The 17,110-nt window shown below is 32.4% G+C and overlaps 1 protein-coding gene across 1 annotated transcript in view; it reads right to left on the bottom strand.

Annotated features, from left to right (window-relative positions):
* Nucleotides 1–10,673: 10,673 nt before the first annotated feature.
* The window catches only part of LOC149801172 (ADP-ribosylation factor-like protein 13B), a 52,921-nt gene continuing 46,484 nt past the window's right edge, over nt 10,674–17,110 (bottom strand). The window contains exons 6-7 of the mRNA XM_089956773.1: nt 14,027–14,156; nt 10,674–10,760 (exon numbers count right to left, since the gene is read on the bottom strand). Coding sequence (XP_089812899.1) covers nt 10,674–10,760; nt 14,027–14,156 — 217 coding nt within the window. The remainder of the gene's footprint in view (nt 10,761–14,026; nt 14,157–17,110) is intronic.

Raw genomic sequence — 17,110 nt, 5'->3', positions numbered from 1 at the left:
ACATTACAATCTGTTTTGAGAGACCATGCCCACTGCCAAATTCTTTGTTATATCAATACAATCTGTTTTGAGAGACCATGCCCACTGCCAGTGTCTTTGTTACAACATTACAATCTGTTTTGAGAGACCATGCCCACTGCCAAATTCTTTGTTACAACAATACAATCTGTTTTGAGAGACCATGCCCACTGCCAAAGTCTTTGTTACAACATTACAATCTGTTTTGAGAAACCATGCCCACTGCCAAAGTCTTTGTTACAACAATACAATCTGTTTTGAGAGACCATGCCACTGCCAAAAGCAACAAACAAGTCTTTAATGATGACAATCAAATTTTGAAAGTGATTATCACTTACTAGTATTAAAGACAAGGACCACATTTATCCCAGGCATTATGGATTAACTCCAAACACGGACTATATACTCAGCTAGAATGAAGCCCTTGAAATAAATTTCTCATTATGGCATTATCGACATTGCACAGGTTCTGACAAAAGGAACCATACAAATCTTTGAACTGAATATGTGCCTCCATCACAATTCCCTCTGAAGAAAGAATGACTAATCTCAGTGGGTATTTACATGACTTCAGCACTACAAAAGCAGTTAATGCCATGTACTTAAGTCTGGTTTACAGTCCATAACAAATAATACTACAGGCAATGTGACCTGTAAAAATGAGGAAACCATTAGCCAGCCTCATATTTTGCTTTTTGTGTTTGTTTTGTCTTTTTTTAACAGTCTTTACTTTTTAAGTGTTCATGTTTCAAAAGGGTTTGTTGACATTTTTTTCTTCATGATACAGTAGGGTAATTCATATCAGTGCTGTTTAGAACATTCTACTCTTTGCCTGTGGGCTCATGTTACAAAACATTACATGTGTTACATTCTACTCTTTGCCTGTGGGCTCATGTTACAAAACATTACATGTGTTACATTCTACTCTTTGCCTGTGGGCTCATGTTACAAAACATTACATGTGTTACATTCTACTCTTTGCCTGTGGGCTCATGTTACAAAACATTACATGTGTTACATTCTACTCTTTGCCTGTGGGCTCATGTTACAAAACATTACATGTGTTACATTCTACTCTTTGCCTGTGGGCTCATGTTACAAAACATTACATGTGTTACATTCTACTCTTTGCCTGTGGGCTCATGTTACAAAACATTACATGTGTTACATTCTACTCTTTGCCTGTGGGCTCATGTTACAAAACATTACATGTGTTACATTCTACTCTTTGCCTGTGGGCTCATGTTACAAAGCATTACCTGTGTTACAAGGGATTAAATCGGGGTCAGTGATGTTTATATCAGTAGTATAATTCATCCCAACAAACTTCAAACACTGAAACCAAACCGACCCTGTTGACAGAATCAAAGAGACATTAACTATATTATGCTGTTGAAATTCGCAACTGCCTTACCCTATGTAAGTCATTTTGTAGCCACTTGATTGCAGGCAGTCTTATCATAAACAAACATTGGATGCAGTGTGTAAAATTAAACAGAAAAATTGTCAAGAATAATTTTTTGGGTGTACGTGGAAGATTTCAGTGAGTGACATTAGTCACCCCTCATGGCCAGGAGGTTCACATGTATGCAACAGATTGTGACCAAATTTTGCAAAGTGTGTGGTGGCTCAAGAGCTTTCAAAGCTTTTAAAAGACTGGTAGCTACTGTAAGCATTTATTATCATCCAGAAAATAAATTCTGACTAAAATGATTTTACCAATAAAATTATGTCCACTTTCCAAAGTAATCTTTTAGCTGGTTCAATTTTGTATCTTTTCATTTAAAATTTGAATATTTTAAAATTGAAAATATTAATTTTTACTCTGCACTATATAGCCAGTATTGTGCTTACAAATCATGAAACCTACCTACCAACCTACCTACTGTGACAGGGTATACAAGAAGTAAAACAACAAAGAAGAACATTTCTGTGGTATCAGAGAATAGATATTATTGTATCCTGGTTAAAAAAATGTGAGATTATTGTTGTTTTTGCATTCTTTTTAAAAATCTTTTTTCTTCAAATATATAGAAGGTATTATCTACCCTTAAAGGTGGATTTTACTGGCTGAAATTTAGAGGTTCTGACTAGCCATGCAGTGACAGAGATTATGTATCAAAAAGCAAACTCAGTGAAATTTTGTCACCCACCTACAATGATGAGGTCATACAATTTCATACAATGTTGAGGTCATTCAATTTCATATAATGATGAGGTCATTCAATTTCACCTCATACAATTTCATATAATGATGAGGTTGTTGCTGTTGTTGTTGTTCTTGTTGTTGTAGGGTTTAAACCATTTTTCAGTACAGGATAGGCTATACATGGTGGCCAGTATTAATGGTGGAGGAAGTACACAGGAAAACCCAGGAAAGAACCATCTACAATTTTATACAATGATGAGGTCATACAATTTCGCTACTGGATATTTTCTGTGCCATAACATAGTGTAACATAATATAGAAACATAATCAGTTGTGACCTTGATCATGAAAATGGCATTCCCAATGTGGTATATAACACATCTTCAGATATTGCACAAGTGTACCAAGTTTCATTATATATATGTATATAATATGGAGTCAAAAGTGGGATCTGAAACCCATGCCCACATTCATGGACCAGTAAATCTATGTGCAGTAATGTTGCTGGGCAGACGTCAAAGGTAACCATGTTTCACTGCCCCATCTTAAGAAACCAAAGAAGAAAAGTGCAGAAAAGAGTTAAAAAGATACATCAGCAATTCTGACATTGAGGATAATATGCTGACTGTGCTACACATTCAAAATGGTTCATTCCTCAAATGGCTTGGATGCAGAATGCAGAAACACTAGAAAGCTTCAATAATGAGCTGTGGTTTAGTTGAAAAGACTTCAAACATGCAATGCAGCAAAACACAGTAAATAAGTATAACAATTTTCATCTGCAGATCTTAACCAGCTGTCAAATTAGAAAGCAGAAAGGCAAATGTGACTGAAAACAAAATTAATGACCTGTAACCTTGACCTTGTTGATAGGACCCCAATAAGCTATATAACGCACCTTATACAGTGACACCAAATTTCATCCCTTCTTCTCAAATGGCTCTGAAATTACAGAGTGTAAAGGATAGTGTAATAGAAACATTGAAGATAAAACACCATGACATATTCTTTGAAGGTTCCCAATGTGTTTTACAACATACACATTAGTAATGTATCCCATAATTTCATACAGCCTTATAGATATAGAATGAAAATAAAGTGTGATGCAAACATTGAGCAATGCCCTTGACCATGAAGATAGCATCCTCAATTTTTTTGTGGCACACCTGGTCCCCTGAGTGGTCTATAGTGCTTGCATTTACGGACCACTCACAAGTCTCATCCCTGTCCACATTAGTTCGAGTCCTGGCTTGACTAATAATGTTGGTATGTGAGAAAGTTTGCCAGTAGCTTCATGTGGATCAGTGGTTTTTCCCACAGCCTTTCTGTATTCTTTCTTCGCCAAATATCCTGGCCACCATGTATAGCCTATTGTGTGCTGAAAAATGGCAGTAAACCCTACAGAACCCAAACCATACTAACATGGTTTGTCTTGTAGTAATGATGTACATATATATCAAGTTTTACTGAAGTAATCTCAAGGTTATGCAGTAGAAGGAAAATGTTCGGCTGTGACCTTGGCAACAAAGATAGCATTCCCAATGTGGTATGTGACACATCTTCTAGAGATAAAGTTTCATTGCCTAATCTCAAACAGCTTAAAAACTAGGATTAAAAAGAAATTGTGATAAAAATATAAAATATTGATCCAAGATCTTGTCGTTGAAGATAGCACCTCAAATATAATACACAACTCCTCTTCTAGTTAGGTAAGTTTACCAAACAAAATAAGTTTTATAGTTGTATAGGTGTACCAATAGTATACTAGTTGTATAGTTGTATAAGTATACTAGTTGTACAGTTCTATAAGTATACTAGTTGTATAGTTGTATAAGTATACTAGTTGTATAGTTGTATAAGTATACTAGTTGTACAGTTCTATAAGTATACTAGTTGTATAGTTGTATAAGTATACTAGTTGTATAGTTGTATAAGTATACTAGTTGTACAGTTCTATAAGTATACTAGTTGTATAGTTGTATAAGTATACTAGTTGTATAGTTCTATAAGTATACTAGTTGTACAGTTCTATAAGTATACTAGTAGTATAGTTGTATAAGTATACTAGTTGTATAGTTGTATAAGTATACTAGTTGTATAGTTGTATAAGTATACTAGTTGTATAGTTGTATAAGTATACTAGTTGTATAGTTCTATAAGTATACTAGTTGTATAGTTGTATAAGTATACTAGTTGTATAGTTGTATAAGTATACTAGTTGTACAGTTCTATAAGTATACTAGTTGTACAGTTCTATAAGTATACTAGTTGTATAGTTGTATAAGTATACTAGTTGTATAGTTGTATAAGTATACTAGTTGTATAGTTGTATAAGTATACTAGTTGTACAGTTCTATAAGTATACTAGTTGTATAGTTGTATAAGTATACTAGTTGTATAGTTGTATAAGTATACTAGTTGTATAGTTGTATAAGTATACTAGTTGTACAGTTCTATAAGTATACTAGTTGTACAGTTCTATAAGTATACTAGTTGTATAGTTGTATAAGTATACTAGTTGTATAGTTGTATAAGTATACTAGTTGTATAGTTCTATAAGTATACTAGTTGTATAGTTGTATAAGTATACTAGTTGTATAGTTGTATAAGTATACTAGTTGTACAGTTCTATAAGTATACTAGTTGTACAGTTCTATAAGTATACTAGTTGTATAGTTGTATAAGTATACTAGTTGTATAGTTGTATAAGTATACTAGTTGTATAGTTGTATAAGTATACTAGTTGTACAGTTCTATAAGTATACTAGTTGTATAGTTGTATAAGTATACTAGTTGTACAGTTCTATAAGTATACTAGTTGTACAGTTCTATAAGTATACTAGTTGTATAGTTGTATAAGTATACTAGTTGTACAGTTCTATAAGTATACTAGTTGTACAGTTCTATAAGTATACTAGTTGTATAGTTCTATAAGTATACTAGTTGTATAGTTGTATAAGTATACTAGTTGTATAGTTGTATAAGTATACTAGTTGTACAGTTCTATAAGTATACTAGTTGCATAGTTGTATAAGTATGCTAGTTGTATAGTTGTATAAGTATACTAGTTGTATAGTTGTATAAGTATACTAGTTGTATAGTTGTATAAGTATACTAGTTGTATAGTTGTATAAGTATACTAGTTGTATAGTTGTATAAGTATACTAGTTGTATAGTTGTATAAGTATACTAGTTGTATAGTTGTATAAGTATACTAGTTGTACAGTTCTATAAGTATACTAGTTGTACAGTTCTATAAGTATACTAGTTGTATAGTTCTATAAGTATACTAGTTGTATAGTTGTATAAGTATACTAGTTGTATAGTTGTATAAGTATACTAGTTGTACAGTTCTATAAGTATACTAGTTGTATAGTTCTATAAGTATACTAGTTGTACAGTTCTATAAGTATACTAGTTGTATAGTTCTATAAGTATACTAGTTGTATAGTTGTATAAGTATACTAGTTGTATAGTTGTATAAGTATACTAGTTGTATAGTTGTATAAGTATACTAGTTGTACAGTTCTATAAGTATACTAGTTGTATAGTTGTATAAGTATACTAGTTGTATAGTTGTATAAGTATACTAGTTGTACAGTTCTATAAGTATACTAGTTGTATAGTTGTATAAGTATACTAGTTGTATAGTTGTATAAGTATACTAGTTGTACAGTTCTATAAGTATACTAGTTGTACAGTTCTATAAGTATACTAGTTGTACAGTTCTATAAGTATACTAGTTGTATAGTTGTATAAGTATACTAGTTGTACAGTTCTATAAGTATACTAGTTGTATAGTTCTATAAGTATACTAGTTGTATAGTTGTATAAGTATACTAGTTGTATAGTTGTATAAGTATACTAGTTGTACAGTTCTATAAGTATACTAGTTGTACAGTTCTATAAATATACTAGTTGTATAGTTCTATAAGTATACTAGTTGTATAGTTCTATAAATATACCAAATAGTATACAAGTTGTATAGTAGTATAAGTTTACCAAATAGTATACAAGTTGTACAGTAGTATAAGTTTACCAAATAGTATACAAGTTGTATAGTTGTATAAGTTTACAAAATAGTATACTAGTTCTATAGTAGTATAAGTATACTAGTTGTATAGTTGTATACTTATACTAGTAGTATAGTTGTATAAGTATGCTAGTTGTATAGTTGTATAAGTATACTAGTAGTATAGTTGTATAAGTATGCTAGTTGTATAGTTATAAGTATACTAGTTGTATGGTTGTATAAGTATACCAAACAGTATACTAGTTGTTTAGTTGCATAAGTATACTAGTTGTATAGTTGTATAAGTATACTAGTTGTTTAGTTGTATAAGTATACCAAATAGTATACTAGTTCTATAGTTATATAAGTTTACCAAATAGTATACGAGTTGTAAAGTATACCAAATTTCATTCCTTAATATTAAGCAGCCTTAAAGTTAAATATTGTGCTATGGCCTTGACCTTGAAGATAGGTTCCACAATTTGTTATGAAAGCATGATGGTGCATAGTATGCCATGAATCATCTCAAACAGCTTTCATGTTACAGTCTAGAAGGAAGGAAAGTGTGCCTAAGTAAGGAAAATCAAACAAAATTTGAACCTGAGTCAGTGAATTGTAAAATATGGACCATATATTGACCTACAAATGACATGAAGGTGTAGTGTTCATCAAGTTGCATTCTACCAACTTTCATGACTCGCTATAGATTAGGAAGATCTGGTGATGAACTATTGCAAACACTCAACCCATGCCAGTACAGTGTGAAATCTAGGTCAGCCAAATGCATCATATGCCAGCACAGTGTGAAATCAGGGTCATCCAAATGCATCCTGTGCCAGTACAGTGTGAAATCTAGGTCATCCAAATGCATCCTGTGCCAGTACAGTGTGAAATCTAGGTCAGCCAAATGCATCCTATGCCAGGACAGTGTGAAATCTAGGTCATCCAAATGCATCCTGTGTCAGTACAGTGTGAAATCTAGGTCATCCAAATGCATCCTGTGCCAGTACAGTGTGAAATCTAGGTCATCCAAATGCATCTTGTGCCAGGACAGTGTGAAATCTAGGTCACCCAAATGCATCCTGTGTCAGTACAGTGTGAAATAGGTCATCCAAATGCATCATATGCCAATACAGTGTGAAATCTAGGTCATCCAAATGCATCCTATGCCAGTACAGTGTGAAATCTAGGTCATCCAAATGCATCCTTTCACAAAGTTTCTTTATTTAAGTTGTAACACTATTATCAGGATGTCAAAAATCTGTGTGGTCTTTATTCAAATGCAAAACAACATAATCCAGTCTACTATGAAATAAGATTACATTATGACCTATTCTGTAATGGTTGGTAATTAGAGAGATGCATACATTGATCTAACTTGATGATTCATGCATGAATATTGACTAAGAATGAACCCAAGTCAGTGAAGCATGAAATATGGGTCACTGTGATCTACTTTTGTGACACAAGTTTAGTACGCATCAAGATGAAGCCCCTCACCAAGTTTCATGATTCTAGGTATAACTATATATATATGCAACTTACAACACAAAATTTCACCAGTCAGTGAAGCATGAAATATGGGCCACTGTGATCTACTTTTGTGACACAAGTGTAGTACGCATCAAGATGAAGCCCCTCACCAAATTTCATGATTCTAGGTATAACTATATATATATATATGCAACTTACAACACAAAATTTCACCAGTCAGTGAAGCATGAAATATGGATCACAGTGAGTCTCTTTTGGAACATCTTTGGAATATCTGATTATCCAAGTGTAAGTTAGAATACCATATTGGAGCAAAGCACATTCATTGAGTTCTGACAATAATTGATCTTGACTTAGAATTCAGTGCTCTAATGATACATTGAAGGATCAAGAACAAATTTCAATGTCATCTGTAAAGAAAGCCAACTTGGGTTGATACATTCAAACTAAACATATCACTAAATTCACTGAAGTACATCATGTATCAAAGCTGAAACCCACAGCTGTCAATGTCATCATGGACCTATTGCTGTCAATGTCATCATGGACCTATTGCTGTCAATGTCATCATGGACCTATTGCTGTCTTTAAGCAATAGGTCTTGATATCTTGACAGGATAAACTTGTGTAATGAACAATAATACATGACTAATGTAATATTTATCTTTAGTGAGTGCTTCTTCACAATTTGTAAACACTATTTCAGTATAGATAAATAGACTTCTACAGTTTTCCAGTATTTCAGTCATGAGTATAGATAAATAGACTTCTACAGTTTTCCAGTATTTCAGTCATGAGTATAGATAAATAGACTTCTACAGTTTTCCAGTATTTCAGTCATGAGTATAGATAAATAGACTTCTACAGTTTTCCAGTATTTCAGTCATGAGTATAGATAAATAGACTTCTACAGTTTTCCAGTATTTCAGTCATGAGTATAGATAAATAGACTTCTACAGTTTTCCAGTATTTCAGTCATGAGTATAGATAAATAGACTTCTACAGTTTTCCAGTATTTCAGTCATGAGTATAGATAAATAGACTTCTACAGTTTTCCAGTATTTCAGTCATGAGTATATATCAATAGACTTCTACAGTTTTCCAGTATTTCAGTCATGAGTATATATAAATAGACTTCTACAGTTTTCCAGTATTTCAGTCATGAGTATAGATAAACAGACTTCTACAGTTTTCCAGTATTTCAGTCATGATTATAGATAAATAGACTTCTACAGTTTTCCAGTATTTCAGTCATGAGTATAGATAAATAAACTTCTACAGTTTTCCAGTATTTCAGTCATGAGTATATATAAATAGACTTCTACAGTTTTCCAGTATTTCAGTCATGAGTATAGATAAATAGACTTCTACAGTTTTCCAGTATTTCAGTCATGAGTATAGATAAATAGACTTCTACAGTTTTCCAGTATTTCAGTCGTGAGTATAGATAAATAGACTTCTTCAGCTTTCCAGTATTTCAGTCATGAGTATAGATAAATAGACTTCTTCAGCTTTCCAGTATTTCAGTCATGAGTATATATAAATAGACTTCTACAAGAATAGATGACAATATGACTAATGTGACTATGTAAATCGTACAAAAACTTTGTTTCCTAATTATGGATGAGACATTTAGATCACCACATTCAATTTGTATAGTAAGTTCATGTGCATCATGATAATTCACCATTGTCTTCACTCTTTTGTCTTAATTTTCAATTTAAGAGCTCCTCATAAAAAACAGGTCTTTGGCAACAGCCTACTTCTTGGAGGAAGGAACTGAAATACAGTGGAAGAAATGCTGTTTATTAATTTCTACAAAGAAATGCTGTTTATTAATTTCTACAAAGAAATGCTGTTTATTAATTTCTACAAAGAAATTTTTATGAAAGGAGAATAATGTGTATACTTGGTATTTTTATAATATTACTAGATAAATGTAAGTGATTTTTCTTTTCAATGCACATGCAGTATTTTGAATACAGACATCACAAAATAGCACACACTAAACAAACTGAAGCCAGTCTATCAAAATCTGATGTAGCTTTGAGGCACAATTAATGTGTAACATTAAAATTCTCAAAACATTTTTATTTGAGGCACAATTAATGTGTAACATTCAAATTCTCAAAACATTTTTATTTGAGGCACAATTAATGTGTAACATTCAAATTCTCAAAACATTTTTATTTGAGGCACAATTAACCACAGAACCAGTCTATTGGTCAGGTGATTCAAAAAAAAAGTGCTAGATGTTTTGAAATGCAGCCATTGGCTGGTAAATGGATTTACTTTTTCTCCATTAATAATTTTCAGTCACTGTACTGTAGCAAAGTATTTGCTTTATTTTGATATCCTGTATTTAATTTCCTGATAACAAAACATGATATGAATTCTTGGTTTAAGGTCATGTTATTATGTACAGACCCAGTAGTCCCCCTTTTTAACAGCAAGATCTCAACAAAATGCTCCTGAATACCATATATGCTCATGTATAGGTTGAGTCAACTGCAAACTGCACAGATCCAGATCTGCTGTCACATAATACTCTGGCAGATCTGGGTCTATGCAGTTTGTTAGGAGTAATCAGTAGAACAAGTAAAATAGATCCTGATCTGCAGGTGCATTGTGGTATGGCAGATCAGGATTTATGTTGGTTGCAGTTGGACTCAAGTTATACACGAAAACATATGGTACCTGTTTTTTGTATGGCAATCTATTTTACTGACCCAAAAGAATTTCCAGGAATCCAAGGTAAGACTTTATTTATTTAAACTACTTGACAGTCATACTGGAGCTGAGTAATGTGTACCATTTTTATCTAGAACAAACTGGGCATCATCAAAAGCCTTCTGGTGAAACCTCCCTGTCAATTTGACAAGATATCATTATTGTCAAGCTGGCTACCACAGTAACCATACTAGATACAATACTGTGTGTGTGTGTGTGTGTGTGTGTGTGTGTGTGTGTGTGTGTTATCACCTGTACCATTGGAAGATTTTAACTCCTGCCTGAAAGAAAATCTTCATCTCTGACAGCAGCAGCAGCCTCTTCTTTCTTCCTCTTTGCATCCCTTAACTTTTCTTCCTTCAAAAATATAAACATGATTTGTAATAAGTGAATCTTCTAACATCATTTACCTTGAAAATTTACAATATATATATATATATATATATATATTATCATCATTATTGTTAATATTACTGAAGGCCGAGTGGTCTAAAGCGCTCTTCGTTACGGATCACTGCCATCTCACCTCTGTCTGTGGCGGTTCAAGTCTAGGATTCAGCCAATGTGGGTATGTGAGAAAGCTTGCTAGTAGCTTCTCATGGGTCGGTGGTTCTTTCCAGTGTTTTCCTGGGTTCTTCCTCCACCATTAATACTGGCCGCCATGTATAGCCTATCGTGTGCTGAAAAATGGCGTTAAACCCCACAACAACAACAACAACAATATTACTGAAGAAAGAGGTAGTTGACCAGAATATTTACTAGACTAACTGGTAAACATTCAGACAGACAACCACATACCCTGTCTTTTCCAAGTGCCAGCAAAAGAATTTATGGCAGAGACACTAAGTGAGTGTGCTAGTGGTGTAGTTTAGAATCCTCTCCTTAGCACACCATAATGAATCTAATTCTTAATTGACGAGTCAATTCTCGATATGTATATCCCTAATGTTAGCAAATATTGGTCAAGTGTTTTAATATGAGAAAGTTTTATCCACTAAAAAGCCGACCTTAACTTTTCAAAAAAAAGGCACTTGTGAAGGTACTTGACTCATTAATTTTAAATCAATTTCACAAAGAATTCTTTGTTTCTCAAGTTCTCATCAAGGAGATGGCATGCATGGAGCTCATCATATAAGAAAATGGCAAATAATGAGATTTCTAATTTTAATTTAATAAAACACAAATGATAATACTGTGAATGAGGTGGTAAAAAATAATCTGAACTATTTAGTCGACAAATGGTACAGATATTTTGCATTATATTTTAAAGCAGACAGGATACAGTGCCAGAAATAATTGATTTGATCTCAGAAATGCTGGGTGTCATAGCTACATGTATATGATCAACTGTAAATCAAATGCCTTTCTGGGTTTATCATAAAAAATACAATGGCTTATACAAAACTTCCAGTGATCATCCTTAATAGTCCAAGTCTGACCAAACAGATCATTTAACTTTTAATGATGACTTTAGTACTAAAAAGTAAGAAAAAGATTACCATAGGGTCTAACTGTCCTGTTACATCAAGTTTTTAAATGAACACTTCGCCCAGTCACTTCTTCTTTGAGATCATGTTGCATCTCTTTCAAATGATGAAGCTTAGATTAAAAAAAAGCAAAACCCTGTCCTTACACTCAGTTTTGATATTGGACCTATCTAACAGTCATCAGTGACTCAATATTTGCATCTAAATTCTTTCTGAAGGTGCCAACAAGAAACTGACCATCATCAAAAGTGTAACATGGTTTTAAAAACAAATATTCTTAATAGCCCAATGTGACTTGGTATTAAAATTTGGTTTCTGTGTGTTCAAGGTTTGATATTTGGACCTAAAATGATATCATAAGCAAAATTTGAATGGTTAGTGGACAGTCCGGCAGTATATGGAAAAGCTGTTACATCTGATATAAACTGATGGGTCCTTTGCCTCAACACAGGGCTTTCTGAAGGGAGGATCTAAATGCCCCAAAGTTAAGTCCTCCATCAAATCTCAGTAATGATGAGAGATACAAGTCTTGAAAAGCATCTAGCTGTCTTCAACCACTATCACCATAAAGCACCTGTACAAATTGATGTGTATTTGATTAGAAAATGCTTTTAAAATTACTTCAAATTTCAACATCAGTCTGATTGGATAGAATGAATCTTAATGAAACATCAAACACAGTAATGACATGTCACACACTGTAATGACATGTCACATTCAACTGCAATCTGGTGAATCATTAATATTGACATACTGTATTGACATGTTACATACTGTAATGACATGTCACACATGTCACATACTGTAATGACATGACACATTCGGCTGCAATCTGGTGAATCATTAATGAGGACTAACTACAATTACAGTAGTAAAACACATCCACCTTCTCAAGATAATACAATCAAAAAGTTCATGACAATTTACTCAAAATTAGAAGCATTTTTTCATCCTTGTCAACATGTTATATTTTCATCACAGATGGTTTGTTTGTTTGTTTGTTGTGGAGTTTAACGCCATTTTTCAGCACATGATAGGCTATGCATGGGGGCCAGTATTCATGGTAGAGGAAGAAACCAGGAAAACGCCAGGAAGAACCACTGACCCACAAGAAGCTACCAGCAAGCTTTCTAACATACCCACATTGGCCGAATCCTAGACTCTAACCCACGCAGACAGGGGTGAGATGGCAGTGATCCGTAATGGAGAGCGCTTTAGACCACTCTGCCACTCTGATGGAAGATAAGCTTAAACAACTTTGCAATGTAAAGCCTCCAATATAAATGTCAAAAATTGACTCAATACATTTTTTAGCTGGGATATGAAATCTGTTTTATCACATATTGCTCAAATTTATTAGAACCATGATGTCATGTTGTAAATACTGTGGTGAAACACTCAACAATGTCAAATAGACACATGAATGAGTAGTGCAAAAAAGTCCTTAATAATATCTAAAACACAGAACCTAAAACTGCTGTTTATTTGATGATTCATTGATGAAAGCAGTTGAGTAAATGCAATATGCCACTAGAAGGAAGCAGGTTGTGGCATATACTATTATTCAACTCATTTGATAAAAAATATATTAAATGAACAAGTGCACAGCTTTAACCTCTGTACAACCGTGTAACAAGAAAATTTGGCAAATCACCAAGTTTTACAAAAAGTGTAAAATAAAATTTTAAAAAAGAGCAGGGAGTTGAAGAAGCTTAACTTAATTTTCAGATAGGAATCTAAATCCCTTACTTTATTAAAATATGGGACATAAAAATGTGTACATGAATATTTGTATATCCTACATGAATATTTGTATATCCTACATGAATATTTTTGTATCCTACTCTAGGTTCATATCAGATACAATCTCTTCTAAGTATCAAATATGTTGTCGGTGGTGTGTGTGTGTGTGTGACTCCTTGAACTCAGGACCAACATTCCTCTTCAACTTTGTAGTACAAGTAGAATAATTATATTTAAACATCAGAGAAAGGATTTTTATTTTTTATATTTAAACATCAGAGAAAGGATTTTTATTTTTTAATCACTTGGGGAGGTCTAATAGATATAAATTAAATTGCACTGGATGTTAAGCTACAATAAAATAAAAATATGCCAAATGTTTTTAGTCGATACCTTTTTTATAATTTCATTTATATCAAGACGCCTAAAGGGATCTCCATCCACCATATCCTCTTCCTCTCCTTCTTCCTCTTTGTTTACTTCAAACTCTGGTTTTATCTTCTTTTCAGCTTCTTGATGTTCCCTAAAAATGTTACAAAAATTATTAGCCTAATTTTGACAAATCAACCTTAGGATCCCTTTGATATGAAATAGATGATAGCAAAGAATGAAAACATTATATGTGTACAAATGTTATGAAAGCTATGATCATGTTTCTCTAATGAACTGTATGACAGAATGTTACATATTTGGGTGAGTTTTGATGCAAGATTTATGCAACATATACAGTAGATGGTGGGGATTGCAATATTGAAATCAATCAGTTCTTGACAAAGAATGAAACAATAATGAAAATTATGCACAAAATTCAATAATAATAATACTAAAATTAAGGATAAACAAGAAGGGCAGCAGAGATAAAATCCAACACTACATAAAACTCACAACAAGTGCAACAATCTGAAATGGTGAAAATCAATCACTACCAAATACTTATGACTTTCAGTGTACTAATGTTTTGTATGCCAAAATCAATCACTACCAAGTACTTACAACTTTCAGTGTACTAATGTTTTGTATGCCAAAATCAATCACTACCGAGTACTTACGACTTTCAGTGTACTAATGTTTTGTATCCCAAAATCAATCACTACCGAGTACTTACGACTTTCAGTGTCCTAATGTTTTGTATGACAAAATCAATCACTACCAAGTACTTACGTCTTTCAGTGTACTAATGTTTTGCATACCAAAATCAATCACTACCAAGTACATACGATTTTCAGTGTACTAACGTCATGCATACCAAAATCAATCACTACCGAGTACTTATGACTTTCAGTGTACTAATGCTTTGTATGCCAAATTCAATCACTACCAAGTTATTAAGACTTTAATTGTACATGTACTAATGTTTTGTATGCCAAAATCAATCACTACCGAGTAATTAAGACTTTAATTGTACATGTACTAATGTTTTGTATGCCAAAATCAATCACTACCGAGTAATTAGGACTTTAATTGTACATGTACTAATGTTTTGTATGCCAAATTCAATCACTACCAAGTTATTAAGACTTTAATTGTACATGTACTAATGTTTTGTATGCCAAATTCAATCACTACCAAGTTATTAAGACTTTAATTGTACATGTACTAATGTTTTGTATGCCAAAATCAATCACTACCGAGTAATTAAGACTTTAATTGTACATGTACTAATGTTGTGTATGCCAAATTCAATCACTACCAAGTTATTAAGACTTTAATTGTACATGTACTAATGTTTTGTATGCCAAATTCAATCACTACCAAGTTATTAAGACTTTAATTGTACATGTACTAATGTTCTGTATACCAAAATCAATCACTACCGAGTAATTAAGACTTTAATTGTACATGTACTAATGTTTTGTATGCCAAATTCAATCACTACCAAGTTATTAAGACTTTAATTGTACATGTACTAATGTTTTGTATGCCAAATTCAATCACTACCAAGTTATTAAGACTTTAATTGTACATGTACTAATGTTTTGTATGCCAAAATCAATCACTACCGAGTAATTAAGACTTTAATTGTACATGTACTAATGTTTTGTATGCCAAATTCAATCACTACCAAGTTATTAAGACTTTAATTGTACATGTACTAATGTTTTGTATGCCAAATTCAATCACTACCAAGTTATTAAGACTTTAATTGTACATGTACTAATGTTCTGTATACCAAAATCAATCACTACCGAGTAATTAAGACTTTAATTGTACATGTACTAATGTTTTGTATGCCAAATTCAATCACTACCAAGTTATTAAGACTTTAATTGTACATGTACTAATGTTTTGTATGCCAAATTCAATCACTACCAAGTTATTAAGACTTTAATTGTACATGTACTAATGTTTTGTATGCCAAAATCAATCACTACCGAGTAATTAAGACTTTAATTGTACATGTACTAATGTTTTGTATGCCAAAATCAATCACTACCAAGTTATTAAGACTTTAATTGTACATGTACTAATGTTTTGTATGCCAAATTCAATCACTACCAAGTTATTAAGACTTTAATTGTACATGTACTAATGTTTTGTATGCCAAATTCAATCACTACCAAGTTATTAAGACTTTAATTGTACATGTACTAATGTTTTGTATGCCAAAATCAATCACTACCAAGTTATTAAGACTTTAATTGTACATGTACTAATGTTTTGTATGCCAAAATCAATCACTACCAAGTTATTAAGACTTTAATTGTACATGTACTAATGTTTTGTATGCCAAATTCAATCACTACCAAGTTATTAAGACTTTAATTGTACATGTACTAATGCTTTGTATGCCAAATTCAATCACTACCAAGTTATTAAGACTTTAATTGTACATGTACTAATGTTCTGTGTACCAAAATCAATCACTACCAGGTAATTAAGTCTTTCAATCTAATAATGTAATGTATACCATACTCAATCACTGTCAATTAAGATTTTCAGTGTACTAATATATTGTTTACCAAAATTTCCTAATTCCTGTATAGTACAATCATGTACACACCAGGCAATGTCAGCAGGCAGGAAATCATAGACTAGATTTGTCCGGAGAATTAACTGCCTTGATAGTTCATATTGAGAATTGTATGCATATTTCATCTGAGATTTATGAGTTTAATAATATCTATATTTGGCATGCAATAACAAGTTTGGTTCAAAAGTTTCATATATTCAGTGATCCTATTAATGATATTTTATTTATTTTATTTCTGATTATCTTCAGAATAGTGATATTGTCTAATAAAATAGTCTATCAAAAACAACTAATTGGACTATAAAAAAAAACTTTTGATCCCAATCCTCACTGAGTAAAAAGAAGTGTCAGTGTTCTACTGTAGTAAGACACATTTCATGGGTTTATCAGTAACTGGCAAAAGCTTCCTTCATTTTATTTGTATATTTTTGTCATTCCGCTCTTGTCCTCGTACAAAGTGTGCAAACCAAAAACTACTCATTCACTTAATTGTTATATCAAACCAT

Source organism: Sinohyriopsis cumingii, chromosome 4 (genome assembly GCF_028554795.1).
Source record: "Sinohyriopsis cumingii isolate HCF-2022 chromosome 4, ASM2855479v2, whole genome shotgun sequence".
Classification (NCBI taxonomy): Eukaryota; Metazoa; Mollusca; class Bivalvia; order Unionida; family Unionidae; genus Sinohyriopsis; species Sinohyriopsis cumingii.
Note: the sequence above shows the minus strand (reverse complement) of the source record. Positions and strands in the feature narration are given on the sequence as shown.